Source organism: Uranotaenia lowii, chromosome 2, assembly GCF_029784155.1.
Source record: "Uranotaenia lowii strain MFRU-FL chromosome 2, ASM2978415v1, whole genome shotgun sequence".
Classification (NCBI taxonomy): domain Eukaryota; kingdom Metazoa; phylum Arthropoda; class Insecta; order Diptera; family Culicidae; genus Uranotaenia; species Uranotaenia lowii.
This window is the reverse complement of record NC_073692.1, coordinates 240,151,034-240,172,342: the sequence shown is the minus strand read 5'-3', so window position 1 is coordinate 240,172,342 and position 21,309 is coordinate 240,151,034. Positions and strand designations below refer to the sequence as shown.

General features: G+C 39.0%; 1 protein-coding gene across 4 annotated transcripts in view; it reads left to right on the top strand.

Moving 5' to 3' along the window:
* The window catches only part of LOC129747697 (hemicentin-1-like), a 633,328-nt gene that overhangs the window by 577,155 nt on the left and 34,864 nt on the right, over positions 1 to 21,309 (top strand). For all 4 annotated transcript variants that reach the window (XM_055742016.1, XM_055742014.1, XM_055742015.1 and 1 more), the window contains exon 6: positions 18,896 to 21,049. In XM_055742016.1, the coding sequence (XP_055597991.1) occupies positions 18,896 to 21,049 (2,154 nt within the window). The remainder of the gene's footprint in view (positions 1 to 18,895; positions 21,050 to 21,309) is intronic.

Below are 21,309 nucleotides of genomic sequence, written 5' to 3'. Positions count from 1 at the left end.
TTGGTCGCATGCAGATTGAGAAGGTGGCCGCACGCGTCTGTTCCCCAGGTCAGGGGCGGCGTGCAACAACAACCGAGCGTCTGTTCTCCAGGTCAGGGGCGGCTCAAACAGCGTCTGTCTTGTAGCAAGCGGCTGAATTTATGAAATGCGGCTCCCGCCAGCTATGTCCAAGATGGCAGCCCCATCGCGGGATAGGGACTTTAGGCTAACAACCTACTGCTCCCGATTTGAAATTGTTACGGAATCCGAAAGAAATGACCGACCTGGAACTTTGGCGACGACTTTTAGCATGAAAACACGGACACGAATTGGAACTTGGAATGTTTTAACCCTTGCCCAACAAGGCAAACTGGAACAACTTGCTAGAGAGGCTAGCCGCCTCAAGCTTGAAATTCTGGGACTGAGCGAAGTCCGTTGGCCTAATACTGGAGAACACAAGACACAATCCGGGCAAGTCCTGCTTTACTCTGGCATACGAGGAGAACATGCTACTCGGGAACGAGGAGTTGGTTTCCTGTTAAGCCCGCAGGCCTACGCGGCCCTCATTAGATGGGAACCGATAAACGAAAGAATAATCGTAGCCAGATTTAGAACACGGGTTAGAAACCTTACAATGGTCCAGTGTTATGCGCCAACTGACGTTGCCGACTTGCAGGAGAAAGAGCAGTTTTACAGTCAACTGAACAGCGTGGTTGAGAGAATTCCGAAGGGTGACATTCAAATCCATTTGGGCGACTTCAACGCAAAGATTGGCTCCGACAATCAGGACCTTGAGCGCATCATGGGGCGCCATGGCCTAGGACAGATGAGCGAAAACGGAGAGCTGTTTGTAGAATTTTGTGGCAACAACAACATGGTGATCGGTGGATCGCTCTTCCCCCATCGACCAGCACATAAGGTCACTTGGGTATCCCGAGATGGCCGAACAGAAAATCAAATTGACCACATCTGCATCAGCCGAAAATGGAGAAGGAGCCTTCTTGATGTCCGCAACAAGCGAAGCGCAGACATTGCATCTGACCATCACCTCGTCCTTGGCGAGATACGACTGAGAGTTGCACGTGTCCAACGGCGCGAGGAGAAAGTCGGGTGTCGTTACGACGTCCGCCGGTTGGAGAATCCAGAGGTGAAAAGGGCATACGTTGAACAGCTAGAATCCCGAGCCTCGGAGCTGCCGACAGACGGAACAGTCGAAGAACAGTGGTGTGGAATCAAGAATGCCTTTATCACGACGAGCCATGGTACTCTCGGTAAAGTTTGTGGAAGAAGGAGTGAATGGATGTCGGATGAAACTTGGAGGATGGTCGATGATCGGAGAAAGGCGAAAGTCGGAATTGAGCAGGCATGTACCGGGTCAGCCAAAGCAGCCGCCCGCTTACGATATGCGGAGCTGGAAAAGGCAGTTAAACGAGCTTGTAGACGAGACAAGAGAGCCTGGACAAACTCCCTAGCCGAAGAGGGAGAAAGAGCCGCCGCCAATGGAGATATCCGATTACTTTATGACATTTCTCGCCGCCTCAGTGGTGCAAGGACTAATGCAAGAATGCCGCTAAAAGACCGAGCAGGTCAGTTATTGACCGATCGAACAGATCAGCTCAAACGATGGACTGAGCACTTCGAACAACTCTTCCGAGTCACGAATAGCGATGGCCAACAGAATCTGCAGCTCGAAGCGCCAACAGTAAGTCGCATAAATGGCGTCAACTCGGAAGCGCCTTCGCTGGCTGAAATAGAAGCGGCAATCAAAAACATGAAATCCAACAAAGCACCTGGGATCGATTGCATCCCTGCTGAAATGCTGAAAGCCGACCCTGCCCTATCAGCACAAATGTTGCACCGTCTTTTCGCTGACATCTGGGATACTGCAACATTCCCGGCCGACTGGATGCAGGGTATCCTCGTAAAGGTCCCGAAGAAAGGAGACCTGACAGAGTGCGGTAACTGGCGAGGCATAACGTTGATCTGTACAACCCTCAAAGTACTCTGCAAAGTGATTCTGAACAGGATCCAGGAGAAAATAGACGCCACACTCCGACGGCAACAAGCTGGATTCCGATCTCGACGATCATGTGTGGACCACATCACAACGCTCCGAATCATACTGGAACAAATCAACGAATTCCAGGACTCTCTTCTGCTGGTGTTCGTTGATTTCGAAAAAGCATTTGACCGACTTAACCATGAAAACATCTGGGCGGCTCTAAGGCGACGAGGGGTCCCAGAGAAACTAGTCCATCTCATCGAAGCACAGTATGAGGCATTTTCGTGCAAGGTCTTGCACGACGGTGTCTTGTCCGAACCAATCCCGGTAACTGCTGGAGTGAGACAAGGATGTATTCTATCACCGCTACTTTTTCTAATCGTAATGGATGAGATTCTGATTGGATCGATTGACTGTGCACCGAACCGAGGATTGCCGTGGAATCCTTCAACAATGGAGCAACTGAACGACCTTGACCTGGCTGACGATATTGTTTTGCTCGCCCAAACACAACCAGATATGCAGAGCAAACTCGACGACCTCACCGAAAGTTCCAAGGCAGCAGGTCTCAAAGTCAATGTCGGAAAGACCAAGTCGATGGAGATCAACACAGGAGATCCCTCCTGTTTCCTGGTAGCTGGGCAACAAGTTGAGAAAGTGGAGTGCCTCCAGTATCTTGGTAGCCAGATTACGCCTGATGGTGGTACCAGAAAAGACATCGAAACACGGATCAGAAAGGCCCGATTTGCGTTTGCGAGTCTCCGAAACATCTGGCGGTCACGCCAGATCTCTCTACGAACAAAAATCCGAATCTTCAACTCAAACGTCAAATCCGTATTGCTGTACGGGTGCGAAACTTGGTGCACATATGCGGTAACGACGCGAAAACTGCAAGTATTTGTAAACCGCTGCCTGCGGAATATCATCCGCGCTTGGTGGCCTGGCAACTGGATCTCGAATGAGGAACTACATCGCCGGTGTCATCAAAAGGCGCTAGACATCGAGATTCGGGAACGTAAGTGGAGATGGATTGGGCACACGCTGCGAAGAGATGAAAACGAGATTTGCAGAGAGGCGCTAGATTGGAATCCAGAAGGTCATCGAAGAAGAGGCAGACCCAGAAATTCGTGGCGGCGAAGTCTAGCCGCTGAAATCCGAACTGTCGACGAGAATCTTGACTGGGACCAGGTGAAGACGCTGGCTCCGGATCGTCAACAGTGGAGGTCTTTTACCACGGCCCTATGCACCGGAGGATCGGCGCGGGATCATTAAGTAGTAAGTAAGTATAAGGGCCAAATAAAGCTTCACTTAGATGTCTCCAGTGACGGCAAATTCGAATTCCTAAGAAAATTGCACGTTAGTTAAGTAATATTTCGGGTCTTCCAACCTTCGACTTCTAGTTTCTGAGATTAAGGGTTGTAGTTTTCCTTCTGTACAATATTCTGACAATATTAATAACAGAGATTGGAAAACGGCACCGTGGATTTCAGCTAAGTGGTTTTGTTTTTTGTTTTTATTTAGAGCATAATGTAGAGGTTGTGTGTGTGTGTGTGTGTGTGTGTGTGTGTGTGTGTGTGTGTGTGTGTGTGTGTGTGTGTGTGTGTGTGTGTGTGTGTGTGTGTGTGTGTGTGTGTGTGTGTGTGTGTGTGTGTGTGTGTGTGTGTGTGTGTGTGTGTGTGTGTGTGTGTGAGGGTGTGAGGGTGTGTGTGTGTGTGTGTGTGTGTTTGTTGGGGGGAGGGGGCGGGGCGAATAGGATAGTGAGACTGGTCGGCAAATTTGCAATATCACTACAACAAAAAAAGAGTTTTTTGTTTTATTGTCGCCATTTTCCCAATTTCGGATTTCTAAATTTTTCTAGGCAGTGAATTTTGAATTTGACAGGCACTATTTACCTTCTATTACGGAAATGAATAACACTAAATCGCTTTAGTTCTGAATCTCAATGTAGTGATTTTTTTTTCTATACTACACAGATATTTCGCAAATATCAGAGCTTTTGTTGGGGTGTTCATTGAAAGTTTAACTAAAAACTAGTTTCGTGTTTCTTTTGACGTTCATCGATGAATATGAAAAATCGCAAAAAAAATCTAAATCTAAGGATTTTGTAAATTCAGAATAAGAAAAATCTATGTAATGTTAGTTTTCGTGTTACAAACAAATGGTAGCTTTGTAAAGCTTTTATTCTGAGTTTTTGCAAGAGTTAATTTGCGTTTTCATTTTTTTTAAGTCTCCGGTCAAATCAAAGGCTTGTGCAGTGTTTGGTAATGGATAATTTTTTCGTCAGTAGGGTCGGTTCGTTGTGTGTGTTTGTGTATGTGTGTGTGTTTGTGTGGGGAAAATTGACGTGATCGGTTAGTTCGGTGTTCGTGTTTTGCTCGCTAGGTCGTTCTTGCTCTTCTCGTTTTAAACTTTAAACGCGTGATAAAATTCGGAGAGTTGCATCGTTGCCAAGTGCATTGTACGTGTATGAAAGTGCCACGTTAGGACGCTTTGCTCTTTTCGTCTTAAGCGCGCGGTAAAATTCGGTGAGCTACGCCGGTGCTAAGTACTTAGTTAGTTAGGACGTATAAAAACGCGATGTACTCGATAGTGTGCGACGCGACGATTTTTAACTTTGCTTTGATCACATCCCTTCCCAAAGGGAATCCAGATCTTATTTACCTTACTCACTAACAAACCACCCTTCCTGTGACGACCGTGGAGATTTAGAGGTGTATTCGGTCTCTAGTAGCAACGGAAGTCGAACTAACAATCCTTCCCTTTCCCCGATGAACCGTAAGGACGTGGCCGGCGCCGTTATTGACCATATAAGATGAGGAACCTTCGAAACGTGCACACAGAAAATGGTAAGCTAATCCCAAGCCCCATTTATTTGGATCTATGTGCAATTTTTATGGTTCTTGTCAATCACGGAGTAGCAACTACTGAAATGTATGGTTCATCCAAGCTCAAGCTCAAGCTCAAGCTGTACAATATTCTGACAATATTAATAACAATATCAAAGGGATCGCTGTTGACATGGAAAAAAATTCTTTTAGATTTGTCGTCACGAAATTAGAGAAACAGATTTTTTCAAAACAGCTTTTAGATTCTTTGCATAAAATGTTGAGTAAATGGTCGGGATAAAGGATTTCAAAATAAATCTGATAAAAAGTAGTCTCTCAAAGCCAATGCAGTTGAGTTGACTTTGACATTTTTCAGACAATGCAAACTGCCGACTTTCATATAAAGAATCAATCATATATTAATTATAAAAATAAAAGTAAATAAAAAAATTAAATTTTGAAAACATAAGTTTTTCAACAAGTTTAATAATTTCAAAACTTAATTTTTAAGATTTGACGGTAGAAAAAATAAACATATGGATATATAAAGGAGTCGTCCACATACCACGTGGACAACTTATGGGTGGGAGGGGGGTATGGAAATGTCCACGCTTGTCCACGGAGAGGGGGGTAGGGGTTTGGGTCATGTCCACGTGGACATACTTACTTTCAAAATATTTTCTAAAGGTGAATAAATATTAAGATGTTTAAATCAAAATCTTAAAATTGCACAGCTTTCCAGTTTAAGTTTGAACAATAAGAAGCTACAAGTGATAAATATGATAAATTAGAAATTTAAAATTTTTAAAATTATTTTATATCAAGAAATTTCAGTTTTTTTTTTAAATCAGCCATGTCAATATCAAAAAAGCAAAAAGTGGTGTTTTCTAACTGTCAAGTTATAGATATTAAAAAAAAAACTATTTCAAATCTGTCCACGTGGACATCCGGGGAGGGGGATAGGGGTTTGCCAAATGTCCACGCTTGTCCACGGAGGGGGAGGAGGGGGTCAAAAATCTAATTTTTCTGTCCACGTGATATCTGAACGGCCCCAAAGTGTCTTTGAATTATTGAATTAATTCACTAGTTTACAGCATTTTTGAACTCAGTAAACTGAAGGTCATTTCCAATGTGAAATCGGGCGCCAAATCCGAAAATGAAATTCAAAAAAATCTCAGTAGAACCGTTTTTGAGTTATGCTCCAATTATGAAACTTCGAAAAAATTAAAAAAGTTCTTGTACTTAGATTAAAATATCTCGGACGGCAAAACTGTAATTTGAAATCCCTCTTTTGCATATTGATGGTGAATAAGTTTTCTATCGTTCATCTGAACTCTGTTTTTGCGTTTGACTAACAGTATTGTTGATATTAGTGACTTTATGAGAAAAAAAATTATAAAAAACGCATTTTTTTAGAGAAAATTTTGTTTCAACGAAAGTTTTAGACTCGATGGTAGCATTTAAAAAATCTGATTTTCTTTTGCGCTTAAATGTCAATTTGAAACAAAGATTTAAAGTGGTTATTTATCAAAATCGGTTGAAAATTGAAGAAGTTATGGCTACTTTACCATAACTGAAATTTTTGGAGTTTTTAATAATTTAACGAATCGCAGTAAACTTATCATAGTATAGGAAGAATGAAACATGATAAATCTCACTCGCTTCAAGTCAAAATTATTCATTAGCTTACCAGAAGGTCACATGCCAAGTTTCAGGAAGATCTGACCATAGGGAGGGGTTGCTTATGTCTCAAACGTGAATAAAATTTTGAGGTATTTTGCCCGGAAGGAACGAAAAATACTGGTGTTTCATCAATTACCTTTTTTCATCACCAGCTGATTGTTTTTTATGGTAAATTTTCTTAAAGCCTAAATTGAGACAAATATTTCACCCGAAGACTGTAACTCGATTGGATTTGAAACAGAAAAGTTATTGCGGTTCAAAAATTGTATTTTGGTCGAAAATTGTCGTATAAAACGCAATGCGTAAAAAGTACTCATTGCGTGTTGGACAAAATTTGCGGCCTTTGAACCGACCATAAAAAACAAACAGCTAGTGATGAAAAAAGTTATTGATGAAAAACCAGTATTTTTCGTTCCTTCCGGGCAAAATACCTTAAAATTTTATTCACGTTTGAGACTTAAGCAACCCCTCCCTATGGTCAGATCTTCCTGAAACTTGGCATGTGACCTTCTGGTAAGCTAATAAATAATTTTGACTTGGAGCGAGTGAGATTTATCATGTTTCATTCTTCCTATACTATGATAAGTGTACTACGATTCGTTAAATTATTAAAAACTCCAAAAATTTCAGTTATGGTAAAGTAGTCATAACTTCTTCAATTTTCAACCGATTTTGATAAATAACCACTTTAAATCTTTGTTTCAAATTGACATTAAAGCTCAAAAGAAAATCAGATTTTTTAAATGCTACCATCAAGTTTAAAACTTTCGTTGAAACAAATTTTTTTCTAAAAAAATGCGTTTTTTATAATTTCTTTTCTCATAAAGTCACTAATATCAACAAAACTGTTGGTCAAACGCAAAAACAAAAATCAGATGAACGATAGAAAACTTATTCACCTTCAATATGCAAAAAAGGGATTTCAAATTACAGTTTTGCCGTCCGAGATATTTCAATCTAAGTACAAGAACTATTTTAATTTTCTTGAAATTTCATATTTGGAGCATAACTCAAACACGGTTCTACTGAGATTTTTTTGAATTTCATTTTCGGATTCAGCGCCCGATTTTACATTAAAAAGGATGGTCAGTTAATCAAGTTCACGCGTTTTCTAAAATTTTGTAAACTAGTGAATTATTAAAACCAATATTGAGTGCAAAAAATGTGAAAATTCTGATTGTAGAATAATTAATTAAAGTACAGAATTTACCAAAATTACTAGTTAAACGTAAATATCCACTTATTCAGAAAAAAAAACATGTCATATCAATAGACAATTCGAGTTGTTTTAGTTGCATATAGTCAATGAACGTGTTCAATGTTGTATGACAATTTGTATGCAAGAAAAACTTTTCGCATACAGTCCCCCCACAATCATGGGTCACACACAATTTTTAGTCACCGGTCATTTTAACTGCTGATATCTACTGAACTAAAATATTTTTTTTCATTCTACTATTTTTAGTTTACCGACAACGTCATCAAAATGCATTAAAAATATAATATGTGCGCTTGATCACACAGAAATTGCTTTTTGAATAGTTTTTGTCTTATGTGATTATTTATCTGTTGAACTTACGCAAAAATGTCCAATGCTATAAGGTTGACATCTTAAACCGTTAAGCCCCTTATGCGGGTGTTTGAAAAATTCCAACAAAATAAATAGGTCTCATATAAGCAAAAAGGACGAGTTTATGTTTTCCAAATGGAACTGAGCGAATAAACGCGAAATTTCAAAATTATTCGCATAATAAAATTGACCCATAATTGTTACAAAATCTACCAAATTTCACACAATCATGGGTCATTTTTTTGCTAGCAAAGCAAAACATTTCTTGGTTGCTATAGCTCTACCCAAATGCCCCTTGAATTCATACTATCAAAGAACGCCTCTGAATGTTTTCCAGAAACGCAATGATTTCCATGTTGATATTTGGGTGTTGCCATGGACTTCTATGTGACTAATAATTGTGAGCAATTTGACTAAGAATTGTTACGGGCTACAATTTTGACCCATAATTGTGGCTTTGAAAAACGCTGATAGTTTCGGTAATTTATGTTATTTTTTAACAAAACTGAAAATAAAAACACATTTGAACTCAAAGAGGAAGCATTCCGTGACTAAAATTTATGCAAAGCTTGATATTTGGTCAACTAGCACTCGAATAAACAAGCATTTTATGGTGAAAGGATGCGTTAAGTGACTAATGATTGTGGGGGGACTGTATACAAAAAATTCAAATAAGTTAGAAATGAATTTTGTTTTAAATTATTGATTTTGCCCATTCCTAAGAATAATTGTTTGCCAGCATGAGAAGAAGCAAAGTATTTCACGAAAAAAGTTATAACAATTTCGAAATAAAAAATCGTTATCCATTGAAAAGTATTGTAAAATTGCAGTTTTTGCTTTCTGAAGCTTTCAATTATTTCATGACATGTGTTTGCGAAAGTTTTGAATCATCTTACTTATTGGCTATGCAAAGCAGTATAATGCGATTGTTATTTTCATCTGGTTAACCAGCTTTCAAATTAGCTGGCAATACACTTAAATTAAAAAATATTTACCTTTTTGAATTTTTTGTATGACAACGACTATCATTTCAGAAGTACAAGTTAGGATTAGTTTTTGTTCACATGCAATGTATTTAAAAAACCAAGAAATATTTTAAAAATACAAAATTATGATTTTGAACTTTCAGTACATCTCTGATGGTTTTTGAATGAAAATTTGGATTTTTCCGTACAAGCCTCCATACTAATTCAAAACACGTTATAATTCAGGACTTTATCAATCGCTTTCAAAACTTTTATTGCTATTTTTTGTTGTAAAAACATCCAAACAATGTTATTGGAGGCATACGAATTTATAAATTTGAAATTTCCAAACAAATTTTGCAGCGGAATTATGTACAACAATGGGGCAGGAGGAGATTGAGCGGACCAATTGTTGCACGATCCAACATATTTTCTTATTAAGTATGGATCATATTTTTTTTTCAAAATCATGGTGCTAAAATTGTCCAACAAACGTTTCGTATAGAAAACTGATACGAAAAATGTTTTATTCTGACGTAAAACCTTATTTGCCGTAGAAGGAATGTTAAGGTTTTTGTTAACAATTAGCACAAAAATCGCGCGAAAAAAACAAGAAAAATTAAAACTGTCGTAAGATGCATACTTACCAGCAGAAAATATCACAAAAGCCTCATTTCATCAGAAAACATTCCGAATTACATGATTCAGTATTATTTTTGAGGAAAAGTTGAAAAACAGCTAAAATATTGACAGTTTAAGTCATGCTGTGCAACAATGGGTTAGGGGACAACGATTGGCAAATCACCCTATAATCGAAACAAAAAAAAACCCAGCACTGATCGAGACAAATTTAATTGAAACTACCTTTAAACTACGTGAAAATCTTGAATGCTATGACAATCGGCCCATCGTTTAGGCCTACTGTTTACAAAATCAATATCATCTAGCGGCTCAAAAGAGTGTATTGACAGTATCTTTCTGCTATTTTTTTCTCAGTATTGTGAATTATTAATGAATAAATTGTAAAAAGCAACATAATTCTAGTAAATGGAAAATATGATCTTGTGTTTGTTCAGAGGACGTAGTCCAAGACCCTTCATTTCAGCTTCTTCGAATAGTTTTCAATTTCATAAATTTGAACATATTATTCCCTAAATACCATTTATCGAATAAATTTTATGAATTTTGAAGCCGAAAAAATTTACATCGATTGCTTCGATCTCCTCTGAGTTGTGAGTTCGAGCCCAACAGTATACTTCGAGTTTAGTTGCATCGGATAGGTTTACTTCAAAATCCAACTGGTCATGTTAAATTTAATTCAATGTTTGGCTCTGATTTTTTAACCTTACTCAACGTATTCAGCTTTCAATCTAATGATATAGCGAAACTATCATTAATTTACGTTTCCTATTTATTCTAATTTACCCTGATTTAGAATGAGGAGCTAAGTATAAACTTAAACCAGTGCCGTAGGAAGAACCGACTCATGGGGGGGAGAGGGGTTGGTGACTGATTTTTACCGATGACTTTTGCCCAACAATGTACGAATAAAAAAAAAATGTCAAAACAAATTATGTTTGTAACTATATGATTATTCATTTTCAAGCACTCATTAATAGTTTTCGAAAAATGATCCTCAACCTAAAGCGTTGCCAAACTATTTATAATGAAGCCCTAAGAAAAAATATAGAGAATTTTCTTCCATCGATGTATCTTTCAATTTGTTTGATTTGAGCATAAAATAAGTTCATTTTAGAGTAGCCTTCAATTTCTTTAAAAAAAATATTCTATGCATACTTCAATCAAACAAGCCCGATCTTCCATTTTTTTTGCCAATTCTTAGATTCTAACCTTTGATGGAAATAAATTAAATTTTCCAAATAAAAAAAGTAATCAATACAAATTTTTCAGATCAAATTTGCTTGATGCAAACTGTAACCAAATTTATGATTTTAGTTTGGAATTGGGCCTACATAAACTGCAATTTTAAAAGTTAAACAATACACTGAGAAAATATAAAATGTTGTGCAGATTTTTAATTTGAGATTTTTTGCATAAAACAAAACTTAGAAAATAAACTCAAACTCTCCTTTATATATTTGTGATTTTCAAATTGTGTTTATAAACTAGTTTTGATTAATAAATGAAATCTGGAAATTAAACTGACAAGCAAATTTTCAAGTTCAAGTTTCTCAACAAATTTATGTTGATTGAAAAACTTATTTACAAGCTAAATCTTTTTCTAAATTTTTAATCTGCACCTGCAATCTGAACCTGAATTCAAAAATTGAATCTGTTTCCTAATTATCATACGATTTCTGAAATGTATGAAAAATACTATTTCCGAATCTTAATTCCCGATCAAAATTATAAGAGCCAAGATCTAGAGTCTTCATTCATTAATGTATTATTAAAATTTGGTAGTGCTCGTTAATCTTAATTCATTATTTAAATTATTTATGTTTATTTTGAAATGTGAATCTGAATTTTAATGTGAATTTTAAATGATGAATAAGAATCTGAGTTTTCAATTTAGAATCGTTGTTAAAGCCCCCAAACAACCCCCCCTATTCCTACGGCCATTCTGACTTATTTGATAAAAGGCCTGAGCGGGGTGTGAGACACTTGAAAAATATGATAAATTACAAAAAGACCTGGACGTACGATGTAAGATGACCCCTAAGTAAGTGTTCTACGCTTGATTGATATTTATTTTGCTCTAAAGTGGCCTTTTCAGCTTTAAAGAAATCTGGTAATAACTGTGAGTGCATTCTCTAAAAAAAAACATTGCATTTACCAAATAAAAATTTAGCAAGTAAGTACCAAATGAAAATCCAAACCGGGCAGTACAGAGAATAAGAACAAAAAAATAAGATGTCTTCTGAAAAAAGACTCCCAATCACAACATTTCGTTAAAACTCATCTTGCCTCGTGTGGCCATCATACATCAACATATTTTTTTTAAGAATTAAAATTGTCAATAAAGAGAGTCTTGTAAAAAAAACGTTTAAACATGTGAAAGTCGATTTGTTATCCGAAACAAAATCAACTATCGCTTTGTTTGTGCCGCAGCCCAATATCGATTAAACTAGAGCAAATAATTTATCACAACGCCAAAGAAGGGCGAGGTTCAATAAAATTTAAAAAGCTTGCCACATGCCATTAGACAAGATCAAACACAACGTGTGAAACGAAACCATTTCCGGAGATAAGAGGCGAAAAAGGATCTAGACCGAAAAAAAGAACAAAAACAGTCGAACGATTTCGAAGCTAAATCAAAATAAATGAGTTTCCCATTTTTCAGACAGTAGCGGAAAAAAAACACGCAAACATGCTTTTAAAAACAGCGATTACTTTTTCCGGGAACCACCCCGTGGCACTCCTCAAATGCATTTATTTCTGTTAACTTACAAAAACAGATGAAAAATTGGTTGCGCACAGCTGAATCGAACCAGAACTGTTAGTAGAAACTGAAATTGTAGAGAGAAAAAATCTCCTGCTGCACAATTCAATCTAGGACTTCTGGTTCAGTGATGTGAACAATTGTGTATGATGACACTTTCGTGAATGAAAACTGTCGAAAGCGAATAATCGATCATTGAACCAGAAATGTAGAAATAAATTTCAATTACTGGGATCGATGGGCAAGGGGTTGAAGGGGGTTGGCAAACCCGGACAGAGAAGTCATCAGCTTTCCGGATAAATGTCGACAAGATGTATGCTGTGCCAATGACAAAACACCGAGCACATCCGTGCGATGAACGTTGAACATACCGACTCGGGTAGTGTGATTCAGGTTTTACATCCGTGAAAAGTAAGACGAAGCAAAACGATCCATTTCAGGTGCAAAAGTATGTAGAAAACTCATTTGTTGAAGTGCATTCATACAACCAGTACAAAACGGCGGCACTGATGAAGGTAGAAGTAACATTCAATTTCTGCACTGCACCAATCATGCCGAACGAACGAATGTTTACAGCAGGGGACTGAGATAAACGGAGAATCATCGTCAATGATCAAACAAATTTTGCAGCCAATGATTGAATTTGTGGTAATTTGTTGCAATTTGTTAGAGAGAACTAGAAGGTTAAAGTCAAAATGAGAGAAACCGGTGCTCAGAGAGAGTGAAAATGTGCTAATTGTTGCAAATTGTTGCAATTTGTTGAGCAGTTGTGGAATTTTGATCATTACCATTCCAAATGCAAAGAATTCTCTCTCCACTGCAATCCCTTGGTTTACAGCATCATCCCCACCGACCGGGCTTGTTTGACAACGAACGTGTGAGGACGTGTTGAGTTTCGATCTTTTTTTTGGGACTAACTGAGAATGTTGCAATGCGGAGGTCACTCTCTGGAGCCACCCGCAGTTAACATTCAATCAGTGAATCGAAATAACTTACTATCGTTTACTCAGTCAAATCAAAACCGAATGAAACCGTTGTGATAGAAGAGAAGTACATATGCGTATTATTTTAGGCGTTTTTAATGTTGATTTTTTTTTCAATGCCTACTATGATCCTAAAGAATTAGCAGGAGGACAGAAATAACTGCTGAAAGCAAGTTCACCCGTGTTGACATTTGTGGCAAATTTCAAAAACTATACAATGCAAAAACATTTTCAAGATCTGCGACATTTAAGTTTTTTTACAACACGCGTTATATTTTCGCATGCTGTGATGCAAAAATAGATCGATTTCTATCACATACGGCTGAAATAGAAACAATGTTGTAAAAATATTCAACGCCCAAAGATCTTGAAAACATTTTTGCTTGGTAAAATTTTCAAAATGTTGGTAACATTTTCAAATGTCAAAATTTCTACCACTTTTTCTCAACACGAGTGAACTTGCTCTTAGGGAACGAAACAATTTAACATTTCAAGCGTATGTGGCATGATTACGTTGCGATTCACTGAAGTTTGTAGCTAACATTTGGATTTTTGTTTCATTCTTTACTAGCTGACCCAGTGTGCATTGCTACACTGAAATTATTCAAAATTTTGATCACTACATCAATTCTCGATTTATATTTCAAAGTTGTTAAGAATCAATCCTTTTAAAATGGGAATTTCAACTTGAGTCTCGAATTGAAACACTAAGATTATAAATTCTTAATTTCATATTTTTTTAAACCTGATCTTTAAGTTGTTAAAACATAAACTACCTCTTTCCTCTATTCACCTACTCTTAGTTCTAAGAATTTGATTGTAAAAACAAAAACTCGATTTTATAAACAAATGTTTTTTTTCATACTTTTAATAAAAAAAATAAGCATAAAATAATTCATCACGGTCTTTAAAGGAAATCTTGATTTTTTCCTGTAACATGGCTCATTAGACGGCGCGGCACACCTTTTTCGTCCATCGTTGCTATCTTATTCACAAGGGTCTGCATCTGATTGATGTCCTTGACAACCTTACCCTTTGCCTTGAGTCTCCTCTTCATGATTGCCCAGTATTTTTCAATGGGGCGGAACTGGGGACAGTTAGGTGGGTTAAGGTTTTTCGGAACAAACTGGACCCCTTTCTCTGCATACCATTCTTGAACGTTTGACAGTTTGTAAAATCTGGCCAAAACATTACGGGATGGTCGTGGAGTCGAATGAACGGCAATATTCATTTTTAAAGACACTCTTTTTAGTATAGTTCCGACGTCATTGTTTTATTTTTAAGGAAAACTTTCGTCTTTTTCCACAGCTGCAAATGCGCTGCCAAATCATAAATTATCAAGCAAAGCCTTGCCAAGTAAAATTTTTAACCTGGGGTTTGCCCGAAATCAGCCTTGACATAGGTTTCATCGTCCATCAGAAGACACCCCTCGAACTAGGTCAGCACCTGGTCGTATGGCTTCCAAGCACGGATTTTGGCCACACTTTTCCGTTTTATGGTCCGATTTAGCTGTTTGCTAGGTCGATATAACTTGATTTCTTCCTGGAGTCGAATTCTCCTCGCAATCCTAGTATGGGCTTCACTGAAGTTTCTGGCCAAATCACAGTTCTACAGGTTGGTATCGTCATAAAAGTCGATTTGCGGAATGTCAAAACACAGCCGTGAAGCTACTTAAAATTCCCGAACACATGGGACCCAAGAATTTCGAAATCCGTCTACCAGGAGCGCCACAATATGAGCAAAAGTTTGTTGCAATTCTTAATGAAACAAGTTGATGAAAATTGCTTGAAAATTTTAAAACCGAATGCCAAATGCAGCACTGGTGCCTAGTTTTATTTGTGAAATTATTACCCAATCTAGAAATGTATAATTTGTACTATTTACTGAATTATGTTTTTGTTCCGTTTACACAAAAATTTGAAATTTCGTCGATTTTTTTCAATAACGTCAATTTTGTCAGTAGATAATGATATACACGCCCTAGTCATATCGTATACGTAAAATAGTTCAGTCTCATAGTTGAAGCTTCGCGAATAATTATCTCTTCGATAAATATGCTAGAAAAGAATTTCTTTTCAATTACTTTCTTAAAACTTACTCTTTACACATACGAGTCTCTGATTTTCAACTTCTATCATTTCATTTGTACCGATTTTGGTCGTTTCTGCTTCAAGATAAATCAAAATTCCAAACTACCCGCCAAATGCATCTTGCTGTGCAACGTTAGATCTTCCGCAATCGGCATCTTTCCGATGTATTTGATTAACTGCGCTAAACCGTCACTAATTGCACTTCACTTATCGAAAATGGTAATCAACTTCAGCCGGGCGAGAAAAGGATTGATTAGGTTAGCGCTATCGATAATAGCGAAAGCAGGACGAACGCGCTGGAAATCTGATACCTAAATAGTAAATATCTAAATACAATCCACCGGAACGATATCTGTCGATGCTCGGCGTCCGCTCATCAAATGAAGTTTACACGCTCGCTAGACGCTAACATTGTGCCCCATCAATGAATGTTGTGTACATTCAATCAATCGCGTCGTCAATCTGCCAGTCCGTTCGCTTCGCGCGACCAACACGCCTAGGATTCGCATGTGGTCATTCTCGTGAAATCTACATCTAAATGAATTCCACAAAGTGACATCAAACGAACTGGTTTCGGGAGGTCTAAGCTTGCTAGCTAGCTTGAGAGTAGGACAATTTTATAATTGAATTTAAAACAAAGTGATTGAGCTTAGTCCTTTGGGATCAGAATGACCAAGCTCAACTCTTAATTAATTATTGAAAAACACTCCAAAGCTTATCAAAACTTCTGTCTTGCATTTAATGATAGGTTTCTTAGAGTTCGTTCATTATACTAAAAGTAAAAGTGTTATTCTTTATGATACATCTATAGAACCGAAACAACATTAACGTCAACTTTTATAAGAAATTTCTCGGAAGCAGCGTGTCTAACTTGAGCAAAATAAAACTCGCACATTCGTTTGATCTTCTGCTGCGTGATGTGTGCGAGAAAATGCAATTTTCGTTAAAACTTTAGCCGATTCAAACAACGCGCTATTTGCTACAACATCAAATTGTCTACTCGAGGAAAATTGGAAAACTTATCCGCTTCGAGGAAATCGTCATCGTGAAGGATATTCGATACATGAACCGAGAGCGAGTGTCTCGAGATATCTAGTCGCTGACGACGGCGACGTTAATTTCTTCGATCCAGCTGTGCGAGATATTGTATTCAAGAGTGGGGCGCCCTATGTGGGTGGATAGGGTGGATTTTGCCTGACAACCGACGACGGACAAGGAAAATGTCCTTGATAACGACGACGCAGAAGGAAGAATGGTATCAAGTTCGGTATCATTGCGAGACTACATTCTAGGAACGGATGCAGCATCTCGCCACACCGAAAACCCAGTTGTCTGTTGAATAAGCCAGCCGCCCAGCAGGACCGGCTAAAGTTTCAAGGGCAACAGAAGAGATGTTCGATTTTTGGAGAAACTTTCGCAATAAGAGCCAGGCAGTAGACACTCAAGCCAGTAATAGTTTTCGTGTTTGTTTGGAATTGTAGGGCAGTTTGAGTTGGGGGATAAAAACCACAAAGCAATATGAATAAAAAGAAAAATATATAATGTTCCGAACAGAGTTGTAAATGTAATTCAATGGAATTTAGCAACACTGCCTATTGCCGGAGCAAACCGTGCAATGATCATAGATAGTTATTACAACGAGAGTGGAGTTCCCTGCCAAACGCTTTATAGGATTATTTTAAAATTCATGTATGATTGTTAAAAAGGCAAAATTATAAAAAGTACCAAAATAAAGGATTGATCTCACCAAAACCTAACGAAACTTCACGCAGATACAAATTTTGTTTGATTGATGACATCTGGAATTCTATTCCAGTAAAGATGTTATTTCTTGACTTGAGCTTCTCCAAGGTGATATTATTTTAATTTGTCCAGCGAATCCAATTCACAATTTGCTTCACAAAACACCTTTTCCAGGATTTTTTTTTTCAATTTAAATTTTCCTTAACTTTCACTGTACCACGAACTTCTTCAAAAGTTTCTTATGCAATTCCAACTCGCAACTTTCACACAAAAGGTTTCTTGGGAGATCTTCATAGACTTGAATTGAATTTAATTGTTTAAAGTTCGATATTTTTAATGGAATTAGTATAAAATTTGCGGAGCCGAAACAAACGCGTGATGTCAGTTTGGCATACGCCTACTTCAAGTAGACCTCAAGCAATTGGAAATTCAAAAAAAAAACGTTGGAATACTCTACTCGGTCAATAAGTTTATGGTACATTTTTTTTATTACAAAACTCTCGCTTTCCAATTAAAGATCAATCAAAATCTAGATTGTTGCTCGCATAATTTGGGGCCAGAAGTCACAAAAGCCAACTTCTAAGTAAATTATAAGCTTAGAGCAATCAAAGGTAATGAAAAGTTAACCCAGACTAAAGTCATTACACGATGGTCGAAATGCAATTATCACCAGTCCGGCAAATCTTTCCACGAACATCGATGATTCTCCACCGAAAGACAATTAATTTCCCTCCTAAATCCAGAGAGTTAGTAGTGTAAACTCAATTACCTTCAACGACATTGAGATTAATGATATCAGCACTGAGACAGCACAAATGGCGGCGTGGAGTTTTGAGCACCGGGCGCTAGATAATTTTCCGCAATTCTCAACACAATGACGCTCTTTCGCTTCCTAGAGCTAGGTACTAGCTACGTGTCGTTACTTTTTCTTTTCTTGAAAAACTGCCCCATTTCCTATCGCCTTTTGGTGGCAGTCAATTTGAAAAGTTTCCTTCCTTCCCACCGTACTTTTCCCGTGAAACGATTTGAGGATAGAAGAAGCGCGCGTTCTACATCAACTGACCCCTCGATGGTCTCACTACTTACTCAATGACCCACGTTGTTGGTTCCGGGGAGAGAAAGTGCGACACAAATTCTAAAATTCTTTCCAGCTAACGATGCAACTTCACCGACCAGCAAAACTTGTGATCCGGCTGAAAACTGAAACTTTCGAACAAAGTTTTACTCCCACCACCACGGAGTGGGGAAGTTCACAAAAAGAACGCGCATCAGGCGCCCTGTTTCCGCCAAACAACCGCATACGCAACAAGGAACAGAACAGAAAGACAGCAGCAGCGGTCTTCTATAGCTTCCTAGCTCCGAGTTTCGAGAACCGGGCACCCCGGTCTTATCGTAGAGCTAGAATGCAGCTAACGACTGTCTCCGAGAAACTGCCACATGCCACTTCCAACTTTGCGGAGGGAAACCAACTTGTCCGGTGTGACTTGTTGAAACTTTTCGCATTCTTTGTCCCAGAAGTGTTGTCGCTACAAATCGGACTCATTTAACAGTGATAAAACTCAGTTCCAGTTCCTTCTCGCTGTGTGCATCCGGCAGCGATACCCGAAACATTCCACTAATGTTCTTTTATGTATTTTTTCTTTCTTTTGCAGACTACCCCCGAGTTAGAATAGGACCGGAGAACCCTCTCCGGATAGAACGGGACACCACGGCCAAGCTCGAGTGTGCCGTAGATGCAAAACCAAATGTCCCCAATGTGCGGTGGACGCGAAACGGGCGATTTGTCAGCTCCACTCGGACCCACGTGATCCAGCGGGTTTCAGTCCAAGATGCTGGCGAATACGGCTGCTCGGCTGATAATGGTCTGGGAAAAGTTGGAGAGCAAATTATTAATTTGGATGTGCTCTACGCTCCAGTGGTAGTTATTGAATCCAAAACATGGGAAGCTGAAGAGCGAGAAACCGTCACTATTAGGTGTAATGTTACGTCCAATCCTCCTCCGATATCTATTGAGTGGTTTAAAGAAGGAACGCCAGATTTTCGGTATGCTGGAGATATTCTTCAACTGCGAGAAGTCAAAGCGGAGCATGCTGGAACCTACATTTGCCGGGCTGTTAACATGATCAAACCCTACGGAGGGAAAATGGTTGAACGTATCGGAAACTCTACGGTGGCTCTTCTTGTCCGTCATCGACCTGGACAGGCCTACATCAATCCTAATAAACCGGTTGTCCACGTAGGCAGTGGTGTCACACTAACATGTTCCGCAAATCCGCCAGGCTGGCCCGTTCCACAGTTCCGGTGGTTCAAGGACGCGATCGGAGAAGTATCATCCAATACGATTTTAGCTCAAGGCCCTCAATATGTTATTCCAAGAGCACATCTAGGCAGTGAAGGCAGTTATCATTGTCATGCAGTGAACGAACTTGGTCACGGTCCTATGGCTACCATAAAACTAGAAGTTCATCAACCTCCTCAATTCGTAGGAAAAATGCAACAACACATGACTAAACGGGTTGGTGATAGTGACTTCTCCGTCAGCTGTCACGCGAAAGGCAAACCGCGTCCCGTTGTCCGGTGGTTGAAGGACGGACGCGATATCACAACCGATGCAAACATGTACCGTCTCAGCACCAGTAACAATGATGGCCCAAGTGGTATTGTCACCGTCCAGAGTATGCTCGTGTTCCAGGGTAAAGCAAGACCCCACAAAACACAACTTCTTCCCAGTGATCGAGGAATGTACACATGTCTTTTCGAGAATGAAGTCAGTGTTGCCAATGCCACAATGCATCTTCGAATAGAACATGGTCCCATAGTCCTGCACCAGTACAACAAAGTAGCCTATGAAATAAAGGAAAATGCCGAAGTAATATGTCGGGTTCAAGCCTACCCAAAACCAGAATTCCAGTGGCACTTTGGAACTAATACTGCGGCACTATCAATGTCTTCGGACGGTCACTATGAAATTAACACAACCACCGATAACAATGACATCTACACAAGCGTTCTTCGGATAAACAACCTCAAACACCTAGATTACGGAGACTACACTTGCCGCGTTGGCAATTCAATCGAAACCATCCGAACTCCAATACGACTCCAACCTAAAGGAGCTCCAGAAAAGCCCACCAATTTACACGCTGCCGACGTTGGCTCCAACTACGTCTCATTAGTCTGGGATCCCGGCTTTGACGGAGGCATCAGCAACACCAAATTCTTCGTTTCATATCGCAAGGTCGCCATTCCGCATCACGATCAACTGAACGGCGATTGTGGCGTCATTCAACAGGTTTCCTCCGAGTGGATGGAGTTCGACTGTCAACGGGACGTACCCTGCAGTGTTACCCCGTTAGATCAACACCAAAGCTACGTATTCAAAGTGAAAGCGTTCAACGCCAAAGGAAACTCGGAACCTTCAAATGAAATCGCCACAACTACCAAAGTTAGCAAAGTACCCATTCCGCTGCACGTAGGATTTGATCCGGAAACTCGACAGCTAGGCGTGAATATCGGAGCCACCTGTCTGTCGCTAATAGCGATCGTCGAATCTATCGGGTATCACGATAGTCCCATCTCGACATGGCAGGTGGTCCAATCGATACCACTAGCGGTATCCGGCAGTAGACCTACCTTCAAGGAAGAAATACTGGACAATATGATTTCGGCTCGAAGGAGTAGTGCCCGTTCACTGGGCGACGACGATCTACCGATGGCTCTGGAGGAAGAGATCCCACCACGAGTTCGCGTCAAGCTGTGTCTCAAGTCGAACCACGAACATTGCGGCGAATATGTGGACGCTGAAAGTAAGTTGCATTTGCATTTTTATGGTTATAAAAGTTGTCCTTTGACCTTCTTCGGTCCAGGGCTTAAAGTCAATTTGACACTTCTGACTAAAACCGAATGTATCTCTCATCGCAGGACCGGTATTAAATTGCCTTTCTTTTAAATTTAGTTATATCTCAAAAATTTTGCTTCCAAGAAATTCAGGTGCTAGATTAATCTTTGTGTTGAAATAATTTAAGAAAATGCAGATTTACAAAAAGTTAAAAAAAATATTAGTAAC